General features: G+C 31.1%; 1 protein-coding gene across 1 annotated transcript; it reads left to right on the plus strand.

Annotated features, from left to right (window-relative positions):
• Positions 1-14,021: 14,021 nt before the first annotated feature.
• On the plus strand, positions 14,022-15,350 carry LOC140888634 (aspartic proteinase CDR1-like). Its single transcript, XM_073296333.1, has one exon. The coding sequence runs from the start codon at positions 14,022-14,024 to the stop codon at positions 15,348-15,350; it is 1,329 nt and encodes a 442-aa protein (XP_073152434.1).
• The last annotated feature ends 11,721 nt before the right edge of the window (positions 15,351-27,071 follow it).

Here is a 27,071-nt window from a genome sequence, read left to right on the forward strand (position 1 = left end):
ATGTATTTTATTTCCTTATGTCATCTTGATTTTTTATCTTGTTAAATTTCAAGTTACAATTGTTTTTCTAATTGAAAAACTTACTCATTTGACAAGGACAATATATATATATATATATATATATATATATATATATATATATATATATATATAGCACACCAGTGTGTAGGGATTTTGTGTGCATCCTGTGATGTTCGCGTGAACATCTAAGATGTTCTCGCGAACATCTGATTTTTTTTTAGATTTCACGCGAACATCCCGTATATATATATATATATATATATATATATATACTTGTGTTGCAAAATAAGATATAAATTACAAAATACAATAGAAGCTTAATTCATTGAATGACGATTACATATTACTTTTTTTTCATAATTAATCATTTTGTTAATATTTAAGAATTAAACATTTTAGTGAATTGAGATTGTGGCTTTCGCTTAACATGTTTTTCCTGACCGTAGATGGAAAAAAAACCAATTATAAAATGTAAAGAGGCACATCTTATAAGTACGACAATATAATTTAAAATTTGATACTTAATCGAGTAAATATTTTAATGAACTTTTAGTTTTTCTCTTGTGGTAATATTAATATTAACTTTAGGTATTATATTTCTTTTATTTTTTAAAATATTGTATTTTGTTATTGAAAATTATACAAACATATAATAATTATTTTCGTCATTTATATGCGGACACAACCAAAAAGGTCACGCAGAGTTGATCAAGAGGATAATTGTCGGAGCTGCATTAGATAGACATGCCAATTATGCCAATACCAAGCCGACCTTTACACTTTGAGCTAGGAGAGAATGTGTTTATTCGAGTTTCACTTTTTCGAAAAGTGATGAGGTTTGGATTGAAAGGCAAACTAGTGATAATATTCATTGGACCGTTTCAAATTCTTGAGAAAGCCGGAGTTGTTTCTTATTGGTTGGCGTTACCACCATATCTCTCCGGAACACGATGTTTTTCACGTATCTCTACTCAAGGCCGTTCCTATTTGGAGGCAGAGAGTCGTTCGACTCGGGCCCAATTTTTTTCCGGGGTCCATAGTTTTTGAGAAAAAAATTATTATATAAAAGTGTAAATTGATCCAATATAAATTAATTATTATTGGGTTTTTTCATTCATATCACAAGAAATTATTTTTTCTTTGCCTACTCACTAATATAAACTTTTTTTTTAAATTATTTTTGGGCTTATTGATAAATTTATTTATGAATTTTATTATTCCTACATTTCTTGATAATTTTTTTTTCAAATATATATAATTTTTCTCGTGTACAATATAAACAAAAAAACCTTTTTTATTCCCTAAATTTATTATATAATAGTGTAATTGAACCAATATAAAAACATATGTTCTGACTCATAGGGGTTGTTCTGATATTAATGAGAACGATTTATTTTTATATTAATTAAATTAGGTAGATTATTTCGTTTGAAATTGATATTTTCTGCTCATCCCTAAGCTATAATTGATGTATGTCTCTGATATGTCAATATCTTCTCTTTTGGTTTACAATAACTTGATAATTATTTTTTCATCATTTTCTAAGTTACGTAATTAGAAAATTCCAATCATCCCAAAAAATTACAACAAATAGTCATTGTGCAAGTCTGATAATTATTCAATTTTCGGTTATTCTGAGTCTCTGACTAGAAAAATCGCAATACAAGTTCAATAATAATTGCAACGTCCATAATTATCAAATATTTCAATTTTAAATCAATGGATTATATTTCTCAAAATTCACAACAATAGTTTTTATGGTAAAAATCCAAAATCCAAAAATCATATATAAGTCAATATTATTATAACTAAATATTCAACATAATTTTCGAATTTATATTAAATGGATGGCTGCGCATATGTAATGGTCCGGGTGTGTCCCTTCACAGCTCAGGGGCCCGCAACCATTTTCTAACTCATGGCCTTCTCCCCACCTGGCTAGGAGAGTTTTTGCCCTTCTGTTGGGTTATGAAACACAAGCAATCTTAATTTTGATGATAACAAAACTTGTTATTATGTTTCTAACATATTTAATCAAGTGTTGTAGAGAGTAGATCAAAGTTGGAAATGTTTGAGCTGAAAATCAAGTTACTCAAGCTGGCGTAGTTCAGTAAATCAATCATATCTCACAGCTCAGTGATCCAAATGACTTGAGGCTAAAAGGGTTGGAAAGCTTACTTAAATATCTACAAGTCATATCTCAGGACAGATGAGTTAATTCGGATGTTATCAAGGCGAAATGGTGGTCGCAACATCGAGCTGGATGCAAAGCAGATCGAAGTTACAGCAACCAGATCAAACAGACCAGTTCTGGTATTTTGGCCATGAATTACAGCTCGCTTATCAAAACGGGATGATTCAGTATGCGTTACGAAGCTAAGACAATGATCTACAAATCATCTTCAAGAAGCTTAATCTGAATCGGAGTGTAAGAAGCAGATAAAGCAGGATGACGTTTCGAGATCTGCACAGAAACTCTGCAGAACAGAATTTCTGACACAGTTTAGTATTTCAAGTATATATCTCACATACAAACTTGAAATTGAGTGATTCTTGATTCCGTGGAAAGCCAAGAGAAAGGGCTACAACTTTTATGTTTATCACTTTGCCCAAAAATCAGTGAATCAAGAGCTAGAAGCAAATGAACAGATCAGCTTGAATCTGGAACAAACAAGATCAATTGGAATGATGATCAACTACGAGATTAGATCAAGCTTGACCAGAACAAGATCAAAGTTCGACCAGATCAAAGTCGGACCAGACCAGATCAAAGCTTGACTAGACCAGATGAGTTTGACCAAATCCAATCGGTCAAACCAGTCCGATGAACAGTAAAATCAGCTCAACTTCAGAAAATGGACAGCAACTTAAATATGACCGTTGCAACTTCAGAAAGTGTCCAAAAACATCCCAAACGGTCATATTATTGAATCTAACATTCAAATCATTCTTGAAGCTTATAAATACAACACTTTGAAGATCAAACACAAGCTTGGACATGAGATTCAAAGTGTGGGCAGCCTACATTAAGAAAAGAAGCTAGATGAGAGCAAAGCCCAAAGTGTGAAGAACATCATCAGAATCTTGACCGTGAGCAGCCTTAGTTCTTCACACCCAACTCACTCACATATTCGAGAGATGTATTCATAGATTAGTTGAGTGAAAATTCTTGGCACAAAGACATTAAGCATTGTGTTTGTAGTCTTGGCATAAAGACATAAAACATTATGTGGATTGTGAGGTTGAGGCCTACAATCGAGAGTGGCTAGGAGTTCTCGTTTAGGCATTGGATAAGTCCTAAATTGGATTGGGTTTGTACAAATGAGTTTGTATAAATCAAAGTCTTCTAGTGGATCCTTTCGAGGTGGAAGAAGGGGTGACGTAGGAAATTGAGCTCCGAACATCCATAAACAAATCCATATCTATTTGTTTATTGCATTTACTTTCTTATTGCCACTGTTTTTAAGATGCATTGTTGAAGCATTTTATGTGTTCTTCATACACCAAAATATTGCATACAAAATGTTTGATAAAATGCTTCAACTAAACTGTTTTTATTATTTGAACTTGCATTATTTCAAATGACTTTCAAAATATTTATTTGGTTTCTACGAAAGATTATTTCGAGTGTATTCCGCTTGGTTTGAAAACCAAACTCGATATAATTCATCGGTACTCGGTTTATTTTTGAACATTTCAAGAACGAGCTATTGTAGCTCTAAAATATTTTTAAGTGTGTATTCACCCCCCTCTACACACTTATTTTCGATCCTAACACCTTCCCAGGATGGAACCTTGTACCTCCAGGCTTAAGTACAACCCTGGTACCATTGAGCTAGATGGTACCAGGGAACAGAAAACTTTGTACTTAAGTATGGAGGTACAAAGTTCGATCCCTGGGAAGGGCAAAAACTCCCCTAGCCAGGTGAGGAGAAGACCATGAGTTAGAAAATGGTTGCGGGCCCCCTGAGCTGTGAAGGAACGCATCCGAACCTTTACATAAAAGGTTTCTAACTCATGGCCTTCTCCCCACCTGGCTAGAGGAGTTTTTGATTGTACCAGAGATCAGAAGACTTTGTACTTAAGCCTGAAGGTACAAGGTTCGAAGGGCAAAAACTCCCTAGCCTACCTAAGTACTTGACTGTCTAACCTAGCTAAGATGAATGGATCATTACGTACTGTTGTAACATGAAATTTGTTACCAAATGCACTTTGAAAGAGAAAGCTAGCTATAATGTCCGATCCGTTGTTATTCGAGGTTTCTTTCCTCTCCATCCTATAAATTTATTGAGGTTTTTCAACATGTTAAATATCGAAAATACGTACGTAATTTATTCATATAAAAATTAAATAGACACCCTAGAATTTGAATTTTTTTTTAAAAAAAATTGCATTGGTTACCCTTGCTAACACGATTTTTTTAACACGAACCCGTACTGTGACTAAGAAACTTATCTGAAGCGCAACATTGAGTTGTGATTTTCCTCTACAAGAAATCACTGAATGTGTGTCTAATATTATATGATTTCTTGATAATATTGTTGTGTGGATTTGAAAAATTAATATATCGTGTGGATCTATAGAGTTATGAATCAATAAAAAGTCATTTTTGTACCTTCGACGTAATATAGTTATTGGTTATGCTCGTATTTAGTTTTCAAAGAATAAAATATAAATTTTTGATATTTCACAAGGGGTTTGATGCAAAAATCTCTAAATTTAATTCATGATAAAATTCTATAGTTTTATATATGAGAAGCGAAATCAGAATCTCGACGTTTTGGATTGCAAAATCTTCAACGTGTTAATTTGAGTAAAATTTATAAATGCTATTAATTAAATTCAGAAATTTTTTTACTTCATATCACAACAAACATTAATTAAATAATTAAGCTAGCTTCCATGTACCATGTGCGTGTGTGTTGTGTATAAATAAAATAAAATAATTAAGCTAGCTTTTTTTTTTTTTTTTTTTGGAACGCAATAAGCTAGCTGTTCAAAGGTATTAAAAATAGGATAATGTTAAAGGTACAATAAATATCGTGTACAACGATATTTACAACAATTATATCGTGAGATTTTGTATTCAATTTATCGTGAGATTTTGATATATATCATTTTTACATTGTGTTGTAAGATTTGTTGTACAAAATTTGTTGTACATGTAGCATTGCTCTTAAAAATATACTTTTGATCAAATCAGTTACTTATTTGACCTTTTGTTTTTTGATATGTTGGGAAGCATGTCATGAAATGTTCAATTCTTCTCTATTAATTTTCATCTGAGATTAAAGGAGTGTTTGCAATAGATTGTGCTTTTGTAGAAGTGATTAATTTATAGATTATAAAAAAATTAAAAAAAATCAAAAGTTGGTAGTGTTTGGAAACAAATGTGAAAATCTAAAAATCAAAGTTTGGTAGTGTTTGATAAATGAGTGATTGAAGTGATTTTAACAATGACCTTCTTATTAGAATCACTTTTGGAGAATCATAATCACTACATGACTAGCTTTTGGATTTCAATTAAGTTAAGCATAAGCTAACACATAATCTAAATTTAAAAACACACAAAAATGATTTTTTAAGCCAAAAGCTAACAATCGCTTTTTTTTAATGAATGCAAACGCTCCCTAAATTTTTTTAAAATCTATTTTGAAGAGATGATCAGTTGACATTGCGCGTGTTTATATATATATATATATATATATATATAGTTATGTTAAAGAGATTTCAAAATACACATAATGTGTAAAATAAGGAATAATCTATATCTATATATATATATATAATAACTGAGTTTTTGCCAAAAATAGTAAAATCTCGCAAAAAAAAAAAGCTAAAAAAGGAAAACAAACAAAAGTTATTTCTATTTGTGTTCTATATGCAACGAGATTTTTCATTCTTTTCATACATTATATATTATATATATATATATACATACAAATATATAATTTATGAAGATAACTCATATAATTTACAAAAATTACATATTTTATAACGCTTTGTTTTGCCAAAAAATTTCACTTTTAAATGTAGATAAATAAATACTACAAATATAATAATAAAAAATTATAATTTTAAATTAGCTTAATTACTCTACACAAATTCAATAATTTTAGGAATACTTACATATTAAATAAATGCTTTAATATATATAGTTCGTAATAATTAATATATTTCTTTAACAATACAATAAAATTAGAATATTTAATAATTATTACATATAAAATGTACCATAAATGAAAAAATCACTTAGTTTCTTTTTAACATTTAAAAAGTCTTTAATTTTGGAGGTTGATTTTTCTTTATTAAAATACAAAGATTATATTTAAAAATATGAAAGTTTGAACACAAATAGAAATTGAACATTATTAACAGAAAATTTTTTAGTTTCCAATAATTATCATATTTTTGAAGGTGAAAATTTTAAAAAAAATATATTAAAACGATTTTCCATAATCATAGCATATATAGAGCTACAAATTTTTAATTTGCTATAATAGAATACAAGATAATTTACCTATATAATATTAAAGATTTCGAACAAAGATTAAAAGAAAAAAAATTACAAAAAAATATATATGCAATAGAAATAGATATACGAAAATTTATAGATTTATATAAATATAATATATTTTTCTATAATATAAATAGATTTATTTATGTAATTTCCATAATAAAAAAGGAACAAAATAAGTGATGATATTACAACCGGTCAATAAAATGATAAAATAAAAAAAATAATAACAAAAATAGAATTATTTCTAATTTTGATTAGATCCCAATTATTATTGTATAAATAAACAAATATTAAACATCTAAATTGTGAAGAGTTTAACTTATTTAGATTTTCATGCAGAATTATCAATAAGTATACATAATCACAGTTCAATACATTTTTAGTTTGCAATATTTACCATATTTATAAAGGTTAAAATTTTAAAAGAAGATATTTAAAAAAATTCCATAATCATTGCATATATAAAGCTATAAATATTCAATTTGCTATGATAAAATAAAAGATAATCTATATAGATATAATATCTATATCTATATCTATATTATATCTATATCTATATCTATATCTATATATATATAAGCAGAGTTTTTGCCATTTTTGGCAAAATCTCGCCAAAATTGTGTTTCTAAAAAAAAAACTTTTTCCCAAAACAAAATATAAATTATGTTTTAATAAAATTGATACTTATACATAATATATTCAAACGTGTACATATATAGAAACTTTTGCCTAAAAATTAAATTGTCTAGGCCAAAAACGATAATAAAATTAATTTTATTAAAATTAAACTTATTAATTATATTCATGAAATGTATATAAATATATATACATACATATAATAAAATTTTGTAGATTTCTATGATTTTTCAATTATTATTATAAAACGATAATAAAAATAATTTTATAAAAAATTAAAATTATTAATTTTAATCATGACGTATATTAAATTAAATTGACAAAATTCAAAATACAAATCTCGCTTTAGATTAAAATTTAAAATCAAATACTTAATAATTGAAATTTACGAAATTTGATTATTAAATTTGAAAAAACGTTGACACAAACATTATGTAAAAACACTTGCACAATCCCAGGAAATTTGTATTACTTCCATTATTTTAGCTTTCCAAAATAATTAAAAATCTACCTTTAAGATTAAAAATTATAATGCGTGTGATATGTTTTGTACAATCACAAGATTTCAGTATTCCTAAAACACAATCACTTATTTCCAACACAAGATTATACATTCTAAAAATTAACAAACAAAATATTTAATAATTTGACTGACAAAATTCGAATGATTAAAGAGTGATTTAAAAATAATCATGTCTGTTGTTAAATACAATCAATTAATCAATTGATTTAACATTCTCATGATATAACTTTACGTGCATAAATCCAACTTTTAACATTCTAAAAATGTAAATATATATCCAAAAAATCCGATCAATGTTATAAAGGATTTACATTTTACCAAATTTAGGTATTTTTCCATATTTGTAGCCATGTACGTATGTATGTATGTATGTATGTATGTATGTATGTATGTATGTGTGTGTGTCTATATATATATATATATATATATATATATATATATATTATAGAGTTTTGCTATGCTGCCACCAACCGTGCCCACCATGTGCAATAGTTGAGTGTTTTATGCATGGTGGGCACAGAGGTTGACATGGTTGGTGGGCAGCATAGCAAAACTGTATATTATTACCTAAAGATGTCCATATAAAATAAAAAATTGTCTAAAAAATACTCAGGATATTTTTGCCTCGGTATATTGATACATTTCCTATAAAAAAATCTAGAATTACCAAAAAAACAAACAAAAAATCCCATAACTTTGGGATTCAATCATATTATATTTGATTTCCAAATATACATCATATCAATTAAAGATAAAAAAAAATCAATCAATATAATTCCATAATTAAATTTAAAATTCAAAACAAAGTTCATATATCTCAAATATCTCATAAATGTTAAATATACACGTATTTGATCATATAGTATGTTTATATATATATATATATATAGATATATATATATACGTAATATGTATGTTATATTTAAATATATGTATGTATATACAAAATATAACAGAATATTTAAAATTCAAATAAACCACCCCTTAAATATTGCATGCCATTAAATCAAAATAAAATCCATTTCACAAAATAAAATAAAATAAATAATAATAATAGTAATCAACATTTAAGATTAAAAAAAAACAAAATACAACCGAATTTTTAAAATTCAAAATTAGAAATTCAAATAAATCACTGCTTAAAATTTGCATGACATTAAATTTTTTAGAACTTAAAATATATGTCAGCACAATGCCCGTCGTGAATTTGAACACAATATATATATATATATATATATATATATTTTGTGCATCACTATAAAGTAATATTTCATTTCAAGAAAAAAAACAATGAATTTATTCTGAAATCCAAATGGCTCAATTGTTTAAATTTTATCTATGAACTCGATCCTTCAAATTGTTACTCGGAGCTGAAACTTTGATTGATTCGTTGTTACGAACTATCTCCATATGAAAGCAATAGAGATCCCACAATGGAATGTATAATATTTCATGATGTTGAGGTATACTAATTTTTTTTAATTTGATATCCATCTATCTAAAAAATGATAGTATAATTTATATTTTTCTCAATTTTACAAGGGGCACGCATACATACAACTATAGAATATGACATCGTTGAGAAATTGAAGTCAATACTAAAAAAAGGTAATATTTATGCTTTCAAAAATATGATTGTTGCACAAAATATATTGAATACAAGACCACGCCAAACAAATATAAATGTAATTTTTTCAATTAAACAAATGTGTGAAATTTTCGATGATAGTTTTCCATCAAAGATGTTTGAACAAGAACTTTAGAGAATTGACGAATGCAGATGTCATTGACAAAACTAATTTTTTTGGTAAGTCTTTTTCGTGTTTTATTTATGTATACATCAAATATTTTGTGTAATTGACATGATTTTTGTTAATGGATCTTAACATTGTTCGTATTTTTATCATATTTTTTCTAGATATCATTTGTGTAATGATTTCAAAAAACTGTCTTCAAAACAGAGAAATCAATGGACGTCACATGAAACTTATTGATTTTGTCATTGAATATTTAGAGTATAGTCCCTTTTTCTAATCTTTCTCATTCTATTTGTGTAGGTAAATTTTTTTATATATAGATTTACTAAAATACTTTTATTATTTGTTAGGTAATTTTTTGTAAAAAAAATTTATAAAATAAAACTATTATTAGGCAGGTCAACCCGATGCCTATCTCAATAAGAATATTAATCTTAGCCTAAAAATAATATTTTTACTTTAGTCAAAACAAATATATTTATCTCACAAAATTGATTCATAAGATTGTCTTATAAAAGTTTTTATTACATTATATCAATAACTATAACTAATTTATGCAAATACTTATACTTATTAATTATAATAATTAATTACATAAAATAAAATTCCGTGCATCGCACGGGTGAGACACTAGTATATCATAATAACTATCTCTCGTCTTTCGCGCGTGTGTGTTTTTTTTATTCACAACAACTATCATTTTTTTATTATACTCAGTTGATAATTATTTTATATCAATTTTTAAAAATATTTTCACCATCTAAACAATAATAACGATATCGTAACTTGAAATCTAATTTACTTTAAAATTCATTCGTAATAAATATTATAACATCGCATTTTTATCAAATATGTATGTGTCGATCCTAGTAATAACTTAAGGGTGTGCTTATAACTTGACTTGATAACCATATGATGATCTTGTTAATCAAATCTCATCCATTGTTTACTTTCAAAAAATCAATGCTCCTCCAATCTCAAACCCGTCATTCAACCCTTATTTCATGAGATATCTCATTCAAGTATAAGATATCCTGAACAATATTTGTGGAAAAAAGATCTACAGAAATCCTAATCTACCCTCCTCTAATTCCTTTGTTTTCTTCCCAAATTTTCTCTTTTTTTATATCTCAATTTATCAATTTTAACTATTTTAAAATAAAAATGACTCAATTGTGAATCAATAATAATTTACAATATAAAAAAACAAATCCAAATTATATATGAATACAAAATTAAACATAAAATTATTTAACATAGGTGAAAGGTAAAATTGTAGTTCGTCTATCAATCAATGTTTCAATCCAAAATTAATACTCGAAGTAAATATGCTATTATTTATCTATTATTATTCTACATTTTTCAAAATCATTTTAACAGTCCTAGTATGATTTATCATGTAATTTTTCATCTCAATAAATAAACACAACCTAAAAGAATATTTAGCTTATAGGTTACAGTTGTATGATTGCATCCAAGCTATAATATTAATATATGATCCATAGTACAAAATAAGTTCTAAAAGGAAATAGCACTTTTGACAACGTACGTGAGTGTTTCCCCTCACAAATCTAGTCAATATTAATTCATTAAAAAGAAATATAATGAATATAGTGTAATGTAAAAAGAGCAAAATATTACTCTCATGATGTTCAAATTGGTAGAGCATGAGTTTGATTTACCATGCCAACAATTTCTCGCATATTATATTAATTTTATATATCCATTGTTATTTACCTAACGAATTAGCTTGATTTAAATTAAATATGCTAAATTTATGGACCATTGCGAAACTTCTTTCATAATTTCATTCCTATAATTGTTGTTTTAAATTGAGAAAAAAACGAAACAAAATATAGGGGAAATGGTGAAAAGATAAATTGGGCACAGAAAAATTGTTAAACATCTTGAATTTCTTTCGGAAGAGAAAAACCAAAAGCTGAGAGTCAAAATAATTCAAGCCGAGTGGCAACCAAGAACATCACATAAATATTGTTAAACAAGAAAAGCAATTTTTGAATCTGTTTACATTCAACGACTGGCAAACGAAAAAAAAAGAAAGAAAAAGAAACACCAAAAGTGATAATCCTGAAAACTGAAAAAAGAGAACACAAACAACTTACTTACACTACTCTTCCAACTTTGCTGTGATCTTCTCAATGTTTTCCGAGGAGAAAGAAACGTTCGAGAGCACACTGGACATTGAATGGCAGGCAAAACCCGAAATGTAACTAATGATTCGTGGGTCCAAAGCCTAAACTTTGGTTAGATTGATAGGATTGATAATAAATAGATAAGTAATGTAATGCAATAAAAAATAAATACGAAATGATAGTTAATATAGTATTTGAGTTGATTGATAGATTATAGTTTATTGATTTAATTGATTAAATTTTATATAAAAATGATAAATGATCATTTTGTCCTTTTAACAATAAATAAAATATGAATAATATTATTTATGAGGGATAATATAGTAATTTGAATTCAATAATTTGATTGATGTAAGATAAATAATTAATGATTTAATTGATGTAAAATAAATAATTAAGAGATGTATAAATAATATGTCAAGAAGAACACAAAATTGGATGAGATAAGTTATATCGAGATTAATAATATTTTTCCCTCAATACCATCCAGCAATAGACTAACCTTTGATCTATTGCTATTCTATGATGTCTAATTCGTCATATGGTTTATTAAGAATAAGGCAAAATGATCAATATGATGATCTATATCTATTATATACGTACATAGATGAGGCAATTAAATGATGCCTCTAACCTTGATGCATGATCATTAATGATCTCTTCCATCTAGGTGAGAGATATATGGTGCTATATAGGGAAAATTAGCAATTTGGTCCTGTATGTTGGTCTGTTTTTGGTTTTGGTCATGTATGTTGTCATGTTTTGAAAAACATACGATAACTTGGATATATTTTTGGTTTTGGTCCTATATGTTGTCATGTTTTGGAAAAGGTACTATACCTTGGATATTTTTTTGGTTTTGGTCCTATATGTTTTCATGTTTTGGAAAAGATACAATAACTTGAATATTTTTTTGGATTTCATCCTATGTTGCCAAAACTCTCGAGAGCTGTTGGGTTTTTGCTTAGTTGACATAATATTTCGCCAACTTGGCGCCTATTCATTTTTATGTGGTATAATTGGGTTCAATATGAGCAAAAATAACTATAAAAAATTAAAATATAAAAGAAAAATACGTTAATCATTTATTTCAAACAAATTTTCACAAAAAAAATCTAATTAAAGGGTCGGCCCCCTTTATCTCAACAAAAAGGATTAAATGACTAAATTTTCTATCACATGACTTGCAGATGGATACACTTTTCGCCATTTACATCGGTAATTTTATTAAAACAAAAACCTAACCAAAATTTATTGGATTTTATTATTTAAGAGGGGGTAGAATACGATTTGGACTCGGCCTTTTCAATTAGGTTTTTGTTTGTGTGAAGATTTTTTTGAGGCAAATGATTCACATATTTTTTATAAATATTTTAGGTTTTTTTTTTGTTTTTTATAGATAATTCTACTCATGTGAAATCCAATTTAAGCCACGTAATAATCAATAAGTGCCATGTAGACAAAATATTATGTTAACTAAGCAAAACATGATATATCTTTCGAGTCATGAGTCTCATGAAAGCATACAGGACCAAAATCAAAAAAAATATTCAAGTTATAGTACCTTTTCTGAAACATGACAACATATATGACCAAAACAAAAAAAATATCCAAGTTATTATATGTTTTTCAAAACATGACAATATACAGGACCAAAACAAAAAACAGACCAACATACATGACCAAAATGCTAATTTTTCCTGCTATATAAGCCCAATCTTGACTGTACGTATTATCTAAAAAAAAATAGGATTGATATCGAACGGCACCCCATCCCACATGGTAATAAGCCAATTGTCATATTGACTGTATATATTATCAAAATCAGAATGAGTGTGCTTTCGTATAAAATAATTGTAGGATTATTTCTCATATATATTTGTAAATCTTATATATATATATTAGATAATCCAATAGGGTGAACTTATTATTTGGTGCATAGAATTGATTCACCTAATTAATATATTACTATTTACTAATAAACGTTTAATAATCCATTATATTAAAAACAAAATCTCATCGGTTTATTAATCATACAAGATTTATTCACTCACTACATAAAGTAGCAAATAAATTAATACTCCATAAACTTTCCCTAAAATATTTTTGGTCAAGTCAAAAATAAAACACAATCGTTATAATATTAATGTTCAAAAAGAACAAAAAAAGTTGTATAATCAGTATATGAATTTGCCAATATATTCTTCCCTTTTTCCCATTATAAATTTCAGCCAAAATTCTGTAAATTACGTTCAAATTGAAAGTACAAAATTTAATCCAATCTTTTACATGAAAAAAAAAACGCATTTCCACCATCAAATCCCTGCATTTCCTTAATTACAAAAGATTTTCTCATTATAAATATCCATTCACATTCCTTCACTAATACATAATTAAATTTAATCGTAACCATGTTCCTTAAATCGATTTTTGTCGCATATCTAGCAACAATCTCCAATATCATTCCATTGTCCGTAGCTCATGAAATTCTTGAATCCAAAACTTCCGCCGGCGGCTTCACCGTCGATCTCATCCACAGAGCCTCCACGGAGCCGCCTTCGCAACGTACCGTTAACGCTTTGCGGCGTTCCTTGAATCGCCACAATCGTCTAAGAGCACCGAAATGGTCGACGGGAAAAACGGAGACGGAGATTCTTACGACCCCAACCGGAGAATTCCTAATGAAATACTCCATCGGAACTCCCCCGGTTTCCACGTACGGGCTCTTGGACACCGGTAGCGATCTAACATGGACTCAATGCCCGCCATGCGTCGATTGTTTCAACCAAACCCTGCCTCTCTTCTATCCCAACAAATCATCCACATATAAGAGAATCCCTTGTAAAGACAAAACATGCCACGATATTCAGATGGGATCATGCAGCAAGTCTCGGGGGAATTGCCTTTACTCCCAGGGATACGGCGACGGATCCACCACGGAAGGCGAGCTCGCCAGGGATACACTCACATTAGGCTCGGGAAAAAATGCTTCGTTCCCGAACATCACTTTCGGGTGTGGATTCAAGAACATCGGCATTTACAGTGAAGATGAATCCGGCATCGTGGGTCTGGGGGCGGGGAAATACTCACTCGTAGGGCAGCTTTACAACTCGATCCAAGGCAAGTTTTCGCATTGCTTGGTGTCCATGTCGTCCGAGACAGTGCACACGAGCAAGCTACATTTCGGAACCGCCGCCATCGTGTCCGGTGCCGGGGTCGTCTCGACTCCTTTGGCGCTAAATTCAGGACCTTTCTATCTTTTGACACTCCAAGGTATCACCATTGGTAACCACCAAAGACTGAGAGTGGAAGAAGAGGAAACCACCGCGGGGTCCTCCAAGCGACGTGGACGACCTGCGGAAGGAAACATCATCATCGACTCGGGCACGACGCTGACGTTTCTCCCGTACAGACTGTACCAGAAGGTGGAGCGCGTAGTGAAGTCTATGATAAAGCTGAAGCCGGCACGGGACCCGCTAGGGGTTTTAGACGTGTGTTATTACACTCCGAAAGGTCTAAATTTTTCAGACATGGTGGTGCATTTCAAGGGAGCCGATGTGAGGTTGAAGACAGAGAATAGCTTCATTATGACAGACAATGTCACCACATGCTTGGCGTTTAAGCAATCCTTCGATTTTCCCATTTTTGGTAATTTGGCGCAGATGAACTTTTTGGTAGGCTACGATCTGCAAAATAGAACAGTGTCGTTTAAGCCTTCGGATTGCAGCAGATCTGTTTGATGCATGATATTTGCATACATGTTTGGTTTTTAATTTTTTAAAGATTATTTCTAAATTGAAATTTGGGTCATTAATTAATTTGTTTCCATTGTCCTAATGTTACTCAATTTTAGAACATAATCGATACTATATATTGTCCAAATTAAATATCTCATATATGCTCTTAGCTTGCACTTGTATCCTTTATTATAGTCGGGTTTAGCGATAATTTTCTTTTCAATAATCTTTTCCTATATATCTACTATTTTATAATAATAGTTGAGCATGCTGGAAAACCGATTTTTGAGGATAGTATCTTTTTTTTTTTCCCATTTTACCTCTCTTTTCTCATTTTTTTTTTCACATGTAGGCTAACTATCTACCCCTCACTAAATATAACTTCTATTGCCTAAAATATAAATTCTCTCATAAAATCATGTTGATTGTTATTATGCGCTCTCCAACTAAATATAACTTCTCTTCTCTAAAATATAAATTCTTTCATAAAATAACGTTGATTGTTATTGTGCACACGCAACACGTGTGCATCATTTTATTAGTATATATAATATAACTACCTATATAGCTATATGAATCATGTTATAAATAATTTTGGAAAAAAGGAATCATGTTATAATTTTGAGTTTACCTAAAATATCTTCCACCTTATTATCAAAACAAGTATATGATTTTATTAATATATAATAATAACATTTTTATTTTTATTTATTTTTCTCTGTTAAACATTATATTTCAAAAACCAATAAACTTTAATTTAATTTTTTTAATGAAATATACGCATCTTGTGTCAAGATCCGATAATTTCAATTATATTTCAACACTTTCACAAGAAACAAAATCGGAAAGTTAAATCTTCTGAAGCGGAATCGTTATGATCCCAATGATACTCAAATTGCAAAAGCAAGGCAAAAATTAACTGGATAATTTACTGGCTTAGGAGGAACTCTTCTGGAAGCAGAGAGCTAAACTTTTCTGGCCTAAGGAGGGTGATGCCAACACCAAATCTTTCCATCACTATGCTTCCTCTCGAAACCAGAAAAATAATATTTTGCTTCTCAAGATGAGCAAGGGAATCCTCATGTCTGGGGTCAGAGATTATAGGATCTGATATTCCATTACTTCCAGAACCTGTACACTTATCATGGTTGTATTGAAGAATATATCTTGGCTCAAGTACCATGTTGCATTGATGATCAACAAAATGAAGTTCTGATGCGCCCCTATGAAGCTTAAGAAGTTGAACAAGCCATTCGTTCTATGCATCGTGAAAAATCTATGGGACCAAATGGTATGAATTCGGAATTTTACCAAACTTATTGGGATATTACAGGTATGCAAGTTATAGCATGACCAGAGGATGCGGAGAACTTTCTACGATATATGGAGGTTTGTTTTCGTGAATTTTGATGCACTGAGAAACAAAAGATGAAGAATCTTGAATTTTTTGTAGAAGGGCAAGCATGGAAATGGTAGGGTCTGCATCTGTACCCTTTATTGCAGCTCGCGGAATAGCTACATGGGAAGAGTCCCACACAACCTTTCATAAGATGTATTTTTCTCCTGCAGTCCGACAGGCGAAGGCAATTGAGTTGTTGTATTCAAAAAAATGATCGATGTCGATCGATGAGTACCAATAGAAGTTCTTTGAGTTGTTGCCCTATTGCCCCCAGATTTCTGATAGCACCGAGGCAAAGTACAATATGTTTCTCCAAAGCCTTAATCCGGAGATTCACGACCGAGTTGCTGTGGGGGATGACATGATTAACAAGGGATTGGTTAGTCGATGTCACCAGGCAGAGGACAACATTCGCTGTAACATATCTTTCCCCTCGTCTAGAACCACAAGTTCTTTGGGGTTCCCGTGCTCAGTCTTTCAAGAAGTCTGGTTCTACTTCTTCTTCGTCGAGTTCAGGGGGAGTGATGCACTTTTGGAAGAAGAATCAGGGTCCCTGCGAACATTGTGGTGGGAGTCATCCTACTAACAGATGTCGGAAAGTTTCAGGTGCATGTTTTCGTTGCGAAGAGATTGGTCACCTGAAGAAGGATTGTCCACAGGCCGGAGGAGATGATTCTGGTTCTGGATCTCAGGCATCAGTGCAGCAAGTGCCACATGGACAATTAATATTTGTATGAGATGAAGTCCAATAAACATATATCCCAATATTAATAAAATTATTAATAAAAATAAAAATTATTTAAAAAATTAATTCGGGTCGGGTGGGGAATCCCGTCAGGAAAAATATTTATTCCTGACCTCTCTCGTGATACTAGTCAGGACGAGAAAAATCCCGAAGATTCAGGTCGGGATTTTTTTGGGACAGAAATGGGATGTGATTCGGGAAGGGTTGGGATTTTGATAAAAAAAAATTCAGCCCTAGATTAAACCCGCATCCCCATCCCCATCCCCATCCACATTTTAAGGACAAAATTGGACTCGAATTATGAAAGGGCATAAACAGACAAGGTTGTGAAAGGGCATGCACAGACAAAGTGCATAAAAAAGGTGAATGTGGAGAATAATATATGTTTCATAGTAGAGCAGATAGCAAAAACATACCTAAAAACACCAATATATCCTTAACCAACACTACATAGAAAAACAAAAAAAATAAAAATAATATTCATATTCAATCGATTCTTCCACAAAAAGTTGTAGTACCCCCTTCTCTTCCCACTTCACTTGGATTTTCATGCGGCTGCAACAACGTTATCCTCAATGTTCGCCAAGAACACGATGGTTTTTTCAAACATTTTGTTTTGTTTAATTGGCTCGCCAGTTACTTGTACATGGATTATCTCGGCCTTGCACAATAGTTTTAGCTTTGCGTCCATGCTTTATTTTGCAGATGTACGACTAATGGTCACTCTGAAGGCAGTGCACATAGAACACCTTTGAGATATTTCCGGCCAAACAAATGACATGACATTTCAAGCTTTGCCCATAAAAAAGCACCTTATCTCTCCATTCCTTCAAACAACGAAATAAAAAAAATCAGATTATCAACCTTTGGAAAGAAGAAAACAAGAGAGAGGAATTACTTGTGTCTTTCAACTTTAGACGACTTCTGAGTTGTGATAGGGAATGGAAGAGGAATTTAAAACAAATATTTTATTTAAGGATCAGAATAATTTTTTTGGGCAGAGTAAAAAGACCAAAAAAACAGACACACTCCCAGTTTTCTTTCTGTTTTTTTATAGTTATTTTAAAAACACGAGAGAGAAATTACTTGTGTCTTTCAACTTTTAACGACTTCTGAGTTAGACCAAAATTTAAGTTTTGGATAGGGATGATAATGGGGCGGGGCGAGGCGGGGACGAGTTAACTATTAAAATATTTTAAATTACATTCAAAATACGGGTTAACTATTAAAAGTTTTTAAATATAATTTTTTTTTGAGTTGGGGGAGGGGGATTATTATCAAACTCGAGTTTTTGTCCCACAATTGGAACCTTGGTGCCAGATGAGCTGTACGTCATTGACTTTTATTATTATTATTATTATTATTATTATTATTATTATTATTATTATTATTATTATTATTATTATTATTATTATTATTATTATTATTATTATAAAATTCATAACATCCCAAAAAACCATAATAAAAATAAAATCCAGAAAGTGAAAGGATCTAAAAATTAAAATCTTTTAAATAGATGAAGAAAAATTTACATCTTTTATTCTATATTTTTTAAAATTAAATAATTATAAATATGAATTAATAAAATTATTAATATTTTTTAAAAAAAATATAAAGGAAAAAATGAAATGTTATTTCGATATTATAATATTCAATCATTTCAACGATATACGATTATGTGAAATAAGTCGATAATTAATCTTTGTATGCGATGAATTCCAATAAACATATAACACAATTTTAATAAAATTTATTTAAAAATTCGGGTCGGGAATACCGTCGAAAAAAATATTTATTCCTGATCCCTCTCATGATATTAGTCGGACGAAAAAAATCCCAAAGATTCGGGTCGGGATTTTTTTGGGATGAGATTCTGGAAGGGTCGGGATTTTGATAAAAAAATTTCTAGCCCTAGATTAAACCAGCATTGCCCGTCCCCATCCATATTGTAAGGAGAAAATTGAGACTCAGATTGTGAAAGGACATACATATAGGGTTGTGAAAGGGCATACACAAACAAGGTGCATTAACAAGGCAGAGGGAGAGCATAATATACCTAGTGAAGTTTTTTGTTTCATAGTAGAGCAGATACCAAAAACTTAAGTGGTTTTAATTTGATGCAAAAAACTACTAAATTTAATTAATGATGAAAGTGTACAATTTTATATATATGAGAGGCGAAATCAAAATATACACAATAATTTGGGTTGCAAAATCTTCTAACATGTTAATGTACGTAAAATTTTTATAAATAAAAATATACTTTTGATCAAATCAGTTCTTTATTAGACTTTTTGTTTCTTGATTTGTTGGTCATTATTCAACTTCTAATCTATTAATTTATGTATAAAATATACATGTAAAGGTAATTCCTGTTTTACATTTAATTTCCATTATGGTTTTTTAACCAAAAATGACATGATAGTGTATGGGAGAAATGGTGTAAAGATGCAGAATAATAGTTTGAATATGCTTCACACACAAAACCATAAGGACCAAACAAGAACAAGATGGCAAGCCGAAATAACAACACACAAGCAAGATCATCCCCAATCATTGCCCATCAGTGCCTATGAAACTAATATAAGATAGTAACAAATATCTTTAATCAAAGCAAATCACATTCAATTTCAACTACCAACAAGATTTACCATAGAGATTACCGTGGAAAATATAGAAATTTCAGCTCAAACTTTGACAATATCTGGGTTTAATTTTTTTTATTGATATATCCATAGATTGACATACAATTAATACTACTTACATTCCAAACCTCTAGCTAACAAGCACCTCAGGTTACAATGTGCCAAGAAATTATCTAGATTTAGATAGACAAAAAATATCAAAACAGAACCCATAACCCATAAGCAGTCGATTTACCCTTCTGTTCCCCCACTCATTGGGTTTTTTTGCGCCCGCAACGACTTAGTCCTCTATGTTTGTCAAGGATGCCTTGGCTTTTCCCAAGATCTGGGATCGGTTCTTTTTAGCTGCAAGAATATTTTTGTCCATCTCTATTGATACCTTAAATTCGTTGGCCTTGACAATCCCATGTTGGGTTTTCTTTAACTTCACGTAAGTTAGAAAAGCAGCGGAATAAATTGGTGCTGCGACGACAAGGAATTCCCAGAACTTATAAACATAGTGATTGTATGCAGGAGGAGAAAATAAACATATGAGTATGAAGGACCCGAAAATCGAGAGACATTGATGGAAGAACACCCTTGAGAGATTTCCGGCCAAACAAATGTCATGACATTCCAAGCTTTGCCCATCAAAACCCAATCTCTGCATTCCTTCAAACAACGAGATAAAAAAATCAGCTTATCAACCTTTGGGAAGAAGAAAATAATAGAGAGAAATTACTTGTGTCTTTCAACTTTAGACGACTTATGGATTATGGTATGCTATGTAAGAGGAATTCAAGACAAATACTTTATGTAAGGATCAAAATAGTTTTTTTGGGCAGAGTATAAAGACTAACAAAATTGGCACACTCCCCACTTTTCTTTTTGTTTTTTTACGGCTATTTTAAAAACAAGACAGAGAGAAATTACTTGCGCCTTTCAACTTTAGACTACTTTTGAGTTGTGATATGGAATGAAAGAGGATTTCCAGATGAATACTTTATGTAAGGATCGGAAGAAATTTTTTGGGCAAAGTAAAAAGGACCGATAAAACAGACACACTCCCCACTTTTCTTTCTGTTTTTTTACGATTATTTGAAAATCAAGACCAAAATTTAAGTTTTGGGTCAGGATAGCAATGGTTTGGGGCAAGGCGGGACGCGCTAACTATTAAAATATTTAAATTAAATTCAAAATATGGGTTAACTATTAAAATTTTTTAAATAGATTTTTTTTTGAGTTCGGGAGGGGGATTATTGTCAATATTGCGTCTCAAACTTGAGTTTCCTCCCACAATTGGAAACTTGGTGCCAGATGAGCTACACGTCATCGATTTTTATTATTAATATTATTATTATTATTATTATTATTGTTATTATTATTGTTAATATTATTATTATTATTATTTTAAAATTCATAACATCCCAAAAAATACCATAATAAAATAAAATCCAGAAAGTAAAAGAATCTAAAAAATAAAATTTTTTAAATAGATAATGAAAAATTTACATCTCTTATTCTATATTTTCTATAATTAAAGAATTATATATATGAATTAATCAAATTATTAATAATTTTTTTCAAAAAAAATATATAGGAAAAATAAAATATTATTTCGGTATTATAATATTCAATCTTTTCAACGTTATATGATTATGTCAAATAAGTCGACAATTAATCTTTGTATGCGATAAAGTCCAATAAACATATAGCCCAATATTAGTAAAATTTATTTAAAAAATTAATTTAGGTCGGGTCGGGAATCCCGTCCGAAAAAATATTTATTTCTGATCCCTCTCATGAGACGAGATGGGAAAAATCCCAAAGATACGGGTCGGTATATTTTAGGGACAAAAATGGGATGGAATTCAAGAAGGGTCGGAATTTTGATAAAAATTTTCCAGCCATAGATTAAACCAGCATCCCCGTCCCCATCCATATTGCAGTGAGAAAATTGGGACTCGGATTGTGAAAGGGCATACACATATAGGGTTGTGAAAGGGAATACACAGACAATGTGCATAAACAAGGTGAAGGGACAGCATAATATACCAAGTGAAATTTTCTGTTTCATAGTAGAGCAGATACCAAAAACTTAAGTGGTTTTAATTTGATGCAAAAAACTACTAAATTTAATTAATGATGAAAGTGTACAGTTTTATATATATGAGAGGCGAAATCAAAATATCCACAATAATTTGGGTTGCAAAATCTTCTAACATGTTAATGTACGTAAAATTTTTATAAATAAAAATATACTTTTGATCAAATCAGTTCTTTATTAGACCTTTTGTTTCTTGATCTGTTGGGCATTATTCAACTTCTAATCTATTAATTTATGTATAAAATATACATGCAAAGGTAATTCCTGCTTTACATTTAATTCTCATTTTGTTTTTTTAACCAAAAATGACATGATAGTGTATGAGAGAAATGGTGTAAAGATGCAGAATAATAGTTTGAATATGCTTCACATACAAAACCATAAGGCCCAAACAATAACAAGATGGAAAGCCGAAATAACAACACACAAGCAAGATCATCCCCAATCATTACACATCAGTGCCTATGAAACTAATATAAGATAGTAACAAATATCTTTAATCAAAGCAAATACATTCAATTTCAACTACCAACAAGATTTACCATAGAGATTACCGTGGATAATGTAGAAATTTCAGCTCAAACTTTGACAATATCTGGGTTTAATTTTTTTTTTATTGATATATCCATAGATCGACATACAATTAATACTACTTACATTCCAAACCTCTAGCTAACAAGCACCTCAGGTTACAATGTGCCAAGAAATTATCTAGATTTGAATAGACAAAAAACATCAAAACAGAACCCATAACCCATAAGCAATCGATTCACCCTTCTTTTCCCCCACTCATTGGGATTTTTTTTGCGGCCGCAAGACTTGGTCCTCTATGTTTGTCAAGGATGCCTTGGCTTTTCCCAAGATTTGAGATCGGTTCTTTTCAGCTGCAAGAATATTTTTGTCTATCTCTATTGATACCTTAAATGCGTTGGCCTTAACAATCCCATGTTGGGTTTTATTTAGCTGCACGTAATTTAGAAAAGCAGCGGAATAAATTGGTGCTGCGACGGCAAGGATTTCCCTGAACTTTTGAACATAGTGATTGTATGGAGGAGGAGAAAATAAACATATGAGTATGAAGGACCCGAAAATCGAGAGACATTGATGGAAGAACACCCTTGAGAGATTTTCGGCCAAACAAATGTCATGACATTCCAAGCTTTGCCCATCAAAACACCCAATCTCTCCAATATTTCAAAGAACGAGATAAAAAAAGTCAGTTTATCAACCTTTGGGAAGAAGAAAATAATAGAGAGAAATTACTTGTGCCTTTCAACTTTAGACGACTTATGAATTATTATATGGAATGTAAGAGGAATTCAAGACAAATACTTTATGTAAGGATCAAAATAATTTTTTTGGGCAGAGTAAAAAGACTGATGATAAGTGCATTTTGTATGCATTAGTTTGTGATATTTTTATAACTATTTTGTGTGCATTCATATTATTTTTTTGTCTTTTTATGTGTTTTAGTGCATGTGTGTGTATTTCACTCCTCGGGTTAATTTTGTAGGAAAATGAATTGTTGAAGAGTGAATTACGGAGCAGCTTTGTTCGAAAAATCAAATTTAATTTTAGAGAGATCCAAATCCAATCTTTACCATTCAAAATTAAGTTCCAGATGTTTTGAAGCTGCTGTCCAAATTTCAGGTCTTTGTACTTATCATGGAGTGCAAGGTTCAAGTCTTGGGGAGGGCATGAAATTTCCCACCAGGAGGGGAAGAGGCCATGAGTGTGGCTGGGCCGGCCCAGAGTGGGTTAGTAGAGCTGAAACGACCCTGACTCAACATTAAATAATAATTAAATAAAATACGGAATTTTCAAATATTTTAAAATTTTTATTTAAAATTTCTGCATGACCTCTCTATTTATAATACAACCCACCTGTCTCAGACAGCAACCAAAATAAAAATAAAAGAAATAGACAACTGACGACACAAGAACTAGACTGAGACAAGAACGAGGCCCAAAAGAGAGGTTCGACATAACAAATATCCACAAGATTAAAAATCTAATGTTTGCATGCCCAAAAACAATGCTATCAAAACATTACATATACATCTGACAAATAAGCAAAATAAATGCTTCTTAACATGAGAATTCTAGTAACTATGCGGAAAACGAGCAAAGGTCGAAGGGATGTGTCATGCCCGCATCACAGTCCACTCGATAGTCTTGCCCCTCAATCTCAATGAAATGCACCTCACCTGAAAGGAAGAAAGAAGCGGAGTGAGTCTAAAAGATCCAGCAAGAATATGGGGGAATAACGAGTACTACGTAAATACAAGCACACGCAGGTTAAAAATAACTGATACTAAAATAAATACCTTTGTTTTGTGCCCTTACTTTAAACAAGTGAATAAACTTCAAAATTAAAGAGAGAACTTGAAATAAAACATATGCATGGCTAAGTCATGTATAATCAATGAATCTGCATAAACTGTATCTGAATCTGTAACTGTGAACTTAGATCCTTGATTGTGACCCTGTGGTTTCGATCATGATCATGGCTGCAGTGCACTATGCCGCAAGGAAGTCAGGATAACACCCAACTCGATCTTGCCCTGTATTTGGTAAGGTAGGTCAAGATGCCTCTCAACCCCACACATACACGTCATTTCTATATTTGGTAAGGTAGGTCAAGATGCCTCTCAACCCCACACATACACGTCATTTCTATAGTCACAATCATCTCACTTCGTTCATAAAAATATTTTCTTTCATACTTTCTCTCTTGAATATGGGACTTAGAATGCATATGTAAATATGAATTACATGTAAACGTTAATAAATAATCATGCATATGACTCACACATGGATGATCGGGATGGTGATTTAGGAGACAACCCAAAGGATGGAGAATTTAACCCACAATTTGCACTTACGACTAACTTAAGCGGTTAGCCCGTAAAATTTATAACTTGCTCGTTTCTTAACCAAAAAGGATTCAGTTTGAAACCACAACTCCACGACACTTAGACCTAAGTACAAAAGTCGTCCTCGGAATTTATTTCCTAAGCGAGCTATTTTTAAAGAAAGGGTTTCCGGGCAGCAGCCCTTGAGGCGAAACAGATTCTGCGCCTCTAACATTAAAAATCTAGAACTCGACCGAGACTTAACCGAATTAATTCCCGCTTGAACCGACATATTACCAACATCCTAAACTAATTCCAGACCCGAGCCCCTAGCCAAAACCCGAGCCTAAACCCCGTTTAGAAAATATTTTCCGGACAGCAGCTACATGAGGCAAAACAGATTTCTGCGCACTCTCTTCTCTTATGCCTAAAATTCAACCGAAACTTAACCAAATTCATTTCCGCTCGAACCGGCATATTCCCAACATCTTGGACTAAATCTAGACCCGAGACCTTAGCCAAAACCCGAGCCTAACCCTGCTATAAGAACAGATTTCTGGACAGCAAGCATTAAACCCAAAAATTCTGCACATACACTCTCCCTAGAATTGAAACCTCTTGCCAACAACCAACAACCACATCGAGTCATCCTATATACTACCACGTGAACAACATATCATCCATGGTAGCTCTAAATCACCATCCAAATCAACACAACAAACACCAAATGTTCGAACCAAAACAAGAAGGAAAAATCTGGAAAGTGTTCGAACCAACAAGCTATGAAAACTCTGAAATTTCAACCACCCAAGACAAGGTAATAATCTGAAATTTTGAACAAACAAGTTAAGAAACTAATCTGAAATAATCGAACACAATGCTAAAGGAAAAATTCTGGAAAATGTTCGAACACCCCAAACCAAGGAATAACCTGAACAAAAAAAAAAAGATCGAACTCCATGCCATAAAACTCTGAAATTTCGAACCACCAAGATAGGCAATAAACTGGGAAGGGTTCGAACAACAAGACAAGGTAAATTTATGAACCAAATTCGAACACCAAGCATGAAGAAAATCTGAGAAGTATTCGAACCATGCCTTGAAGAAGAATCTGGAAAATATTTGGGCCATAAACATATGCTCATTTCAATCCTCAACAAAACAATATCATAGCAACATAAATCCTCAAGAATGGAATGCGGACTGCTCATGTATTTTCAGAAAATGAAAACAGAAAACAGGGCATGTATATATATATATGTTTCGAAGATCATGAAATGCAACAATCAAGCTAAGCTAATCTACATGGTGAAGAAAGAAAAGGAAGCCACATTCTTGCCTGGACTTGAGAAGAATCGAAAAGAAAAGCAGGGACTGCAGCGCCGAACGGAGCTTGGGAGATCTGCGTTGGAACCGAGCTGGAAACGAGCTGAAATCAAGCTCAAGGTGGACAGGAAACTCTCGACCAGCTAGCTAAAGAGGTGTTGCGCCGGAACTAAAGAAGAGGGAAGAACGGGCGGCATTCCAAGCTAGGAAAAAATGAAGCCGATGGAGAGCTTAGAGAGAATGGAGGTGGAGTCACGTATGGGAGTGTGTGTTTTAGGCATGAGTGTGTGTGATTTAGGGGTTAGGGTTATGTATTAAAATTGAGTGTGTAGGTGTGTGTATGTATAGTTGTATTTATAGGAAATTCGAGTGTGTATGAGTATTAGGGAGAAAGTGCTACACATTTTAAAGAAATGCTAGACCAAACTAAACAATTTAGGAATATGAATTAAATTGCACTAAATAAAACACAAGCTAAAAATTCAGAAATTAAAATACAACACTTTAAATATTCTGATGTCACGGCAACGAGTAAATATTTAAAATACCGAACAGAGCGATTTAAAATAATTTAAACAAACTTGACTAACATTTAAAAGTAAATTAAATAAATATACGAGCGGAAATAAAACCTTTAAAATAATTTAGACAAATAAAAAAAAGGATTT

The sequence above is a fragment of the Henckelia pumila genome, chromosome 3 (genome assembly GCF_033568475.1).
Source record: "Henckelia pumila isolate YLH828 chromosome 3, ASM3356847v2, whole genome shotgun sequence".
NCBI classification, from domain to species: Eukaryota; Viridiplantae; Streptophyta; class Magnoliopsida; order Lamiales; family Gesneriaceae; genus Henckelia; species Henckelia pumila.